This window comes from Salmo salar, chromosome ssa25 (genome assembly GCF_905237065.1).
Source record: "Salmo salar chromosome ssa25, Ssal_v3.1, whole genome shotgun sequence".
Lineage (NCBI taxonomy): Eukaryota > Metazoa > Chordata > Actinopteri > Salmoniformes > Salmonidae > Salmo > Salmo salar.
In genome coordinates, this window is record NC_059466.1 from 50,997,207 (window position 1) to 51,005,967 (window position 8,761).

The 8,761-nt window shown below is 49.0% G+C and overlaps 1 protein-coding gene across 4 annotated transcripts in view; it reads left to right on the forward strand.

Moving 5' to 3' along the window:
- Positions 1 to 8,761, forward strand: part of pard3bb (par-3 family cell polarity regulator beta b) — a 631,603-nt gene that overhangs the window by 239,280 nt on the left and 383,562 nt on the right. For all 4 annotated transcript variants that reach the window (XM_045707870.1, XM_045707869.1, XM_045707871.1 and 1 more), the window contains 2 exons: positions 3,232 to 3,357; positions 5,975 to 6,381. In XM_045707870.1, coding sequence (XP_045563826.1) covers positions 3,232 to 3,357; positions 5,975 to 6,381 — 533 coding nt within the window. The remainder of the gene's footprint in view (positions 1 to 3,231; positions 3,358 to 5,974; positions 6,382 to 8,761) is intronic.

The following is an 8,761-nucleotide window of genomic DNA, read 5'->3' on the forward strand; positions in this document are numbered from 1 at the left end:
TCTCTCTGTCTCTGTCCCTTTCTGTATCTGTCCCTCTCTGTCCCTCATAGTCTCTGTCTCTCTGTCTCTGTCTCTGTCCCTCTCTGACATGGCACATAATGGCTTCCGGCAGGACATGTCTAACAGCCATGTCCCAAGGTGGGCGTGATGTTGCTACACGAAACATTCAATGTGAGGACCTGTAAGGAAACGTAATCAGTGATAAACATACATCCCATTTCCTTACGGACCTGGGCAGTTACCTTGGTAACAGCGTTGTATTAACGCTGACAGGTCCTTGGTAACAGCGTTGTATTAACGCTGACAGGCCTTGGTAACAGCGTTGTATTAACGCTGACAGGCCTTGGTAACAGCGTTGTATTAACGCTGACAGGCCTTGGTAACAGCGTTGTATTAACGCTGACAGGCCTTGGTAACAGCGTTGTATTAACGCTGACAGGCCTTGGTAACAGGGTTGTATTAACGCTGACAGGCCTTGGTAACAGGCCTTGGTAACAGCGTTGTATTAACGCTGACAGGCCTTGGTAACAGCGTTGTATTAACGCTGAGCAGTTACCTTGGTAACAGTGTTGTATTAACGCTGACAGGCCTTGGTAACAGCGTTGTATTAACGCTGACAGGCCTTGGTAACAGCGTTGTATTAACGCTGACAGGCCTTGGTAACAGCATTGTATTAACACTGACAGGCCTTGGTAACAGGGTTGTATTAACGCTGACAGGTCCTTGGTAACAGCGTTGTATTGACGCTGACAGGCCTTGGTAACAGGGTTGTATTAACGCTGACAGGTCCTTGGTAACAGCGTTGTATTAACGCTGACAGGCCTTGGTAACAGGCCTTGGTAACAGCGTTGTATTGACGCTGACAGGTCCTTGGTAACAGCGTTGTATTAACGCTGACAGGCCTTGGTAACAGCGTTGTCCTTGGTAACAGTGTTGTATTAACGCTGACAGGCCTTGGTAACAGCGTTGTTTGTATTAACGCTGACAGGCCTTGGTAACAGCGTTGTATTAACGCTGACAGGCCTTGGTAACAGCATTGTATTAACGCTGACAGGCCTTGGTAACAGCGTTGTATTAACACTGAGCAGTTACCTTGGTAACAGTGTTGTATTAACGCTGACAGGCCTTGGTAACAGCGTTGTATTAACACTGAGCAGTTACCTTGGTAACAGCGTTGTATTAACACTGACAGGCCTTGGTAACAGCGTTGTATTAACGCTGACAGGCCTTGGTAACAGCGTTGTATTAACACAGAGCAGTTACCTTGGTAACAGCGTTGTATTAACGCTGACAGGTCCTTGGTAACAGCGTTGTATTAACGCTGAGCAGTTACCTTGGTAACAGGCCTCTCCGTTCAGAGACGGTGTAGATATGACTAGATTACTGACTGACACACGTCCAGTCCGGAGGAAAGTACTTTAATACACAGCTTTCTGAACAGTATCTTTCCAAAATGATCTCCGTTCCGTCCTGTCAGTCTTGCCGTCCTATCAGTCTTGCCGTCCTGTCAGTCTTGCCGTCCTGTCAGTCTTGCCGTCCTGTCATGTCAGTCTTGCCGTCCTGTCAGTCTTGCCGTCCTGTCAGTCTTGCCGTCCTGTAGTCGTCATTTTGTGTCTTCGGTAATGTCCAGGGCGTTGAGTCTCAGTGAATAGCTTCGTCCCAAGCCCATCGTACAGGGTGCTCAGGCTCACAGAACTGGATTCATCTTGGTGATGGGATGCTCTCAGCTTCTGTTTCCATTCTCCCTGATTCTAACTTCACTCCTGGCTCATATCCTTTATCTGTTCATCTGTTCACCTGTTTATCTGTGCCAGCCAGTCGCCCGAGCGAGAGGTAGTGTTTCCATGGAACAGAATGTACACTGAGAGAGAGGGAGGACACTGAGAGAGGACACTGAGGGAGAGGGAGGACACTGAGGGAGAGGGAGGACACTGAGGGAGAGGGAGGACACTGAGAGAGAGGGAGGACACTGAGTGAGGACACTGAGGGAGAGGGAGGACACTGAGGGAGAGGGAGGACACTGAGAGAGAGGGAGGACACTGAGTGAGGACACTGAGGGAGAGGGAGGACACTGAGGGAGAGGGAGGACACTGAGTGAGGACACTGAGGGAGAGGGAGGACACTGAGGGAGAGGGAGGACACTGAGTGAGGACACTGAGGGAGAGGGAGGACACTGAGGGAGAGGGAGGACACTGAGAGAGAGGGAGGACACTGAGGGAGAGGGAGGACACTGAGAGAGAGGGAGGACACAGAGAGAGGGAGGACACTGAGAGAGAGGGAGGACACTGAGAGAGAGGAAGGACACAGAGAGAGAGGAAGGACACAGAGAGAGAGGGAGGACACTGAGAGAGAGGGAGGACACAGAGAGAGAGGGAGGACACAGAGAGAGAGGGAGGACACAGAGAGAGAGGGAGGACACTGAGAGAGGGACACTGAGGGAGAGGGAGGACACTGAGAGAGGGAGGACACAGAGAGAGGGAGGACACTGAGAGAGAGGGAGGACACTGAGAGAGAGGGAGGACACAGAGAGAGAGGGAGGACACAGAGAGAGAGGAAGGACACAGAGAGAGGGAGGACACTGAGAGAGAGGGAGGACACTGAGAGAGAGGGAGGACACTGAGAGAGAGGGAGGACACAGAGAGAGGGAGGACACTGAGAGAGGGAGGACACAGAGAGAGAGGGAGGACACTGAGAGAGAGGGAGGACACTGAGAGAGAGGGAGGACACTGAGAGTGGGCACAGTGTGAATCTCTTTATCTGTCTGGGAGCTACATCTCTGTCTTGTCCTGCACATAACCTTCTCTCTGTATTTCTGAGGGATTTTGCAGCTTTTGTTGAGATGTTTCTTTGTCGATAACCTGTGTGGAAAATATTTGTTATCTTCGCTCCATTATGTTGCTGTTTGTGGTCTAATGTGAAAGTTTTTCCTGTCTCTCTCTCTCTCTCTCTCTCTCTCTCTCTCTCTCTCTCTCTCTCTCTCTCTGTCTCTCTCTCTGTCTCTCTCTCTCTCGCTCTCTGTCTCTCTCTCTCTCTCTCTCTTTCTGTCTCTCTCTCTGTCTCTCTCTGTCTCTCTCTCTCTCTCTGTCTGTCTCTCTCTTTCTCTCTCTGTCTCTCTCTCTCTCTCTCTCTCTCTCTCTCTGTCTCTCTCTCTCTCTCTCTCTCTCTCTCTCTCTCTCTCTGTCTCCCTGTCTCCCTGTCTCTCTCTCTCTCTCTCTCTCTCTCTCTATACAGGGCTCTGGGCCTGCACATTCGTGGCGTGGAGGAGAACAGTCGTTCTAAGCGAGAGGGGATCTTCCAGGACGACGAGTGCATTGTTAAAATCAATGAAACAGAGTTAATGGACAAATCCTTTACCCAGTAAGTAGCTCCGCTCTTTGATTCCAGGCAGGGGCCGTGTGTGTGTGTCTCTCCTGTTGTTGAGCTGGGTTTATGGTGTTTTTACCCCCCTACACCTCTCTCCCTTTCTCAACACTGCCTGGCTTCTGTCATAGCTGTTATCAGATGCACTTTCTCTTCTTTAAGGCATCGATGGGCAAGTAGCAGCGGCCCCCTTTTGTAGCCCCCCCCCCCAAGGTTTCCATTGATTATTCTTGAGATGTTTCTACAACTTGATTGGAGTCCACCTGTGGTAAATTAAATTGATTGGACATGATTTGGAAAGGCTCACACCTGTCTAAATGAGGTCACACAGTTGACAGTGCATGTCAGAGCAAAAACCAAGCCATGAGGTCGAAGGAATTGTCCGTAGAGCTCAGAGACAGGATTGTGTCGAGGCACAGATCTGGGGAAGGGTACCAAAACATTTCTGCAGCATTGAAGGTCCCCAAGAACACAGTGGCCTCCATCATTCTTAAATGGAAGAAGTTTGGAACCACCAAGACTCTTCCTAGAGCTGGCCGCCGGTCAAACTGAGCAATCGGGGGAGAAGGGCCTTGGTCAGGGAGGTGGTCACTCTGACAGAGCTCCAGAGTTCCTCTGTGGAGATGAAAGAACCTTCCAGAAGGACAACCATCTCTGCAGTACTCCACCAATCAGGCCTTTATGGTAGAGTGACCAGATGGAAGCCACTCCTCAGTAAAAGGCACATGACAGCCCACTTGGTGTTTGCCAAAAGGCATCTAAAGGACTCTCAGACCATGAGAAACAAGATTCTCTGGTCTGATTTATCCCAGATTGAACTCTTTGGCCTGAATGCCAAGCGGCACATCTGGGGGAAACCTGGCACCAGGAATAGACAGTAGTCTAAGACACTGCATCTCAGTGTAAGAGGCGTCGCTGCAGTAGCTTGTTTGAATCCAGGCTGTATCACGTCCGGCCGTGATTGGGAGTCCCATAGGGCGGCGCACAAGCGTCATCCGGGATTGGCCGGGGTAGGCCGTCATTGTAAATAACAATTTGTTCTTAACTGACTTGTCTAGTTAAATAAAGGTTAAATAAAATAAATAAATAAATAATAATCCCTACGGTGAAGCATGGTGGTGGCAGCATCATGCTGTCGGGATGTTTTTCAGCGGCAGGGACTGGGAGACTAGTTAGGATCGAGGGAAAGATGAACAGAGACATCCTTGATGACAACCTGCTCCAGAGCACTCAGGGCCTCAGACTGGGGCGAAGGTTCACCTTCCCACAGAACAACGACCCTAAACACACTGCCAAGAACAACGCAGGAGTGGCTTCGGGACAAGTCTCTGAATGTCCTTGAGTGGCCCAGCCAGAGCCCAGACTTGAACCCGATTTAACAACTCTGAGAGACCTGAAACTCCCCAAATACAGGTGTGCCAAGCTTGTAGCTTCATACCCAAGAAGACTTGAGGCTGTAATCTCTGCCAAAGGTGCTTCAACAAAGCACTGAGTAAAGGGTCTGAAAACATAATATACATTTGCAAAAAAAAATTACAAAATATATATTTGTGCTTTGTCATTATGGGGGATTGTGATGTCATTATGGGGGATTGTGATGTCATTATGGGGGATTGTGATGTCATTATGGGGTATTGTGATGTCATTATGGGGTATTGTGATGTCATTATGGGGGATTGTGATGTCATTATGGGATATTGTGTGTAGATTGATGAGGGGGAAAAAAACGATTTAATCATTTTTAGAATAAGGCTGTAACGTAACAAAATGTGTAAAAAGTGAAGGGGTCTGAATACTTTCCGAATGCTGTGTATAAACATCCTTTTTTGGGGGTTGGGGGGGGGACTCAGTTGAGTTAGAATAGTAGAAATGTGGTTTGTGCATCAGCAGTTTTTCAGTCACTGCTAGTCACTCATTTAGCCCATATCGGCAAAACTATTTTTTTGATAAGTAATTTAGTCTAGCCAACTATGTGACATTTATTACTAATTGTGTCCATGACTTTGACAGAGATGTCCTGTTCACCGAATTAAATAGTCTGAGTGAAACCTAAGAGAGTTTCTCCGTATTGTGCTGAACCTTAACTTGGTCTGCACACGGTCATATCATTTCGATGCAAACTGACTTCAATACAAGAGTCATGCAGGAAGTCTTGAGTCATGCAGGAAGTCTTGAGTAATGCAGGAAGCCTTGAGTAATGCAGGAAGCCTTGAGTAATGCAGGAAGTCTTGAGTCATGCAGGAAGTCTTGAGTAATGCAGGAAGTCTTGAGTAATGCAGGAAGTCTTGAGTAATGCAGGAAGTCTTGAGTAATGCAGGAAGTGTTGAGTAATGCAGGAAGTCTTGAGTCATGCAGGAAGTCTTGAGTCATGCAGGAAGTCTTGAGTCATGCAGGAAGTCTTGAGTCATGTAGGAAGCCTTGAGTAATGCAGGAAGTCTTGAGTCATGCAGGAAGTCTTGAGTCATGCAGGAAGTCTTGAGTCATGCAGGAAGTCTTGCGTCATGCAGGAAGTCTTGAGTCATGCAGGAAGTCTTGAGTAATGCAGGAAGGATGTCATATGTTGTTGTCAGTACTATGGTCGACTGCCAGTTCTGAGTGGTGTGTTCTCCCCCAGGGCACAGGAAGTGTTCCGTTATGCTATGCGGTCCCCCATGGTGCGTCTGGAAGTAGTTCCTGTCTCCAACAGGGAGAGGTACGAGAAGAGCCTGATTGGTCAGCTCTTCAACCAATCAGGCAGTCCCAAAGCCACACTCAAGACTTCCTCTAAGGAGCCTCCTTCAATCAAACCCGCCGTTAAGCCCTATGACTCTCCTACTGCCCGAATGGCTGAGGACAGCATCAGCCTAGAGGGCCGACCAATGGGATCCCCCCATCTCGCCCACCCTGTCCCCGTCAGCCTATCCCCTGTCCCCAAGGAGAAGAGTGACAGCCCGCTCCTGAAGAGGAGTCCCACCTTCTCTACCCTGGTGGGCTTCACCAGCAAGAAGGGAGGGAAGAGACTGAAGATCGATTTAAAGAAAGGTAAGGAGGGATGAGGAGGGAGGAGGAGGAGGGATGATGGAGGAGGAGGAGGGAGGAGGAGGAGGGATGATGGAGGAGGAGGAGGGAGGAGGAGGAGGAGGAGGGATGATGGAGGAGGAGGAGGGATGATGGAGGAGGAGGAGGGAGGAGGAGGAGGGATGATGGAGGAGGAGGAGGGAGGAGGAGGAGGAGGAGGGATGATGGAGGAGGAGGAGGGATGATGGAGGAGGGGTAGGAGGAGGGATGATGGGGGGAGGGGGAGGAGGAGGTATGAGGAGGGGGAGGGGGAGGAGGAGGTATGAGGAGGGGGAGGAGGAGGGATGATGGAGGAGGAGGAGAGGAGGGATGATGTGGGATGGGGAGGAGGAGGGATGATGGAGGAGGGATGATGGAAGATGGGGAGAGGAGGGATGATGTGGGATGGGGAGGAGGAAGGATGGGGAGGGATGATGGAGGAGGGATGATGGAGGATGCGGAGGAGGAAGGATGGGGAGGGGGGGAAGGATGATGTGAGATGGGTAAGAGGGACGAGGAGGAGGAGGAGGGAGGTCATGATTTCACCCCACTAGTTAGACAGCTGGCTGGATGAGGTCATGATTTCACCCCACTAGTTAGACAGCTGGCTGGATGAGGTCCTGATTTCACCCCACTAGTTAGACAGCTGGCTGGATGAGGTCATGATTTCACCCCACTAGTTAGACAGCTGGATGGATGAGGTCCTGATTTCACCCCACTAGTTAGACAGCTGGCTGGATGAGGTCCTGATTTCACCCCGCTAGTTAGACAGCTGGCTGGATGAGGTCATGATTTCACCCCACTAGTTAGACAGCTGGCTGGATGAGGTCATGATTTCACCCCACTAGTTAGACAGCTGGCTGGATGAGGTCATGATTTCACCCCACTAGTTAGACAGCTGGCTGGATGAGGTCATGATATGAATTCACCCCACTAAGTCAGTTCAGTTGGTACTGATCCAGCAGTAACTGGGTGATATGAATTCACCCCACTAAGTCAGTTCAGTTGGTAGTGATCCAGCAGTAACTGGGTGATATGAATTCACCCCACTAAGTCAGTTCAGTTGGTACTGATCCAGCAGTAACTGGGTGATATGAATTCACCCCACTAAGTCAGTTCAGTTGGTACTGATCCAGCAGTAACTGGGTGATATGAATTCACCCCACTAAGTCAGTTCAGTTGGTACTGATCCAGCAGTAACTGGGTGATATGAATTCACCCCACTAAGTCAGTTCAGTTGGTAGTGATCCAGCAGTAACTGGGTGATATGAATTCACCCCACTAAGTCAGTTCAGTTGGTATTGATCCAGCAGTAACTGGGTGATATGAATTCACCCCACTAAGTCAGTTCAGTTGGTATTGATCCAGCAGTAACTGGGTGATATGAATTCACCCCACTAAGTCAGTTCAGTTGGTATTGATCCAGCAGTAACTGGGTGATATGAATTCACCCCACTAAGTCAGTTCAGTTGGTAGTGATCCAGCAGTAACTGGGTGATATGAATTCACCCCACTAAGTCAGTTCAGTTGGTAGTGATCCAGCAGTAACTGGGTGATATGAATTCACCCCACTAAGTCAGTTCAGTTGGTAGTGATCCAGCAGTAACTGGGTGATATGAATTCACCCCACTAAGTCAGTTCAGTTGGTATTGATCCAGCAGTAACTGGGTGATATGAATTCACCCCACTAAGTCAGTTCAGTTGGTACTGATCCAGCAGTAACTGGGTGATATGAATTCACCCCACTAAGTCAGTTCAGTTGGTAGTGATCCAGCAGTAACTGGGTGATATGAATTCACCCCACTAAGTCAGTTCAGTTGGTACTGATCCAGCAGTAACTGGGTGATATGAATTCACCCCACTAAGTCAGTTCAGTTGGTAGTGATCCAGCAGTAACTGGGTGATATGAATTCACCCCACTAAGTCAGTTCAGTTGGTATTGATCCAGCAGTAACTGGGTGATATGAATTCACCCCACTAAGTCAGTTCAGTTGGTATTGATCCAGCAGTAACTGGGTGATATGAATTCACCCCACTAAGTCAGTTCAGTTGGTATTGATCCAGCAGTAACTGGGTGATATGAATTCACCCCACTAAGTCAGTTCAGTTGGTAGTGATCCAGCAGTAACTGGGTGATATGAATTCACCCCACTAAGTCAGTTCAGTTGGTAGTGATCCAGCAGTAACTGGGTGATATGAATTCACCCCACTAAGTCAGTTCAGTTGGTATTGATCCAGCAGTAACTGGGTGATATGAATTCACCCCACTAAGTCAGTTCAGTTGGTACTGATCCAGCAGTAACTGGGTGATATGAATTCACCCCACTAAGTCAGTTCAGTTGGTACTGATCCAGCAGTAACTGGG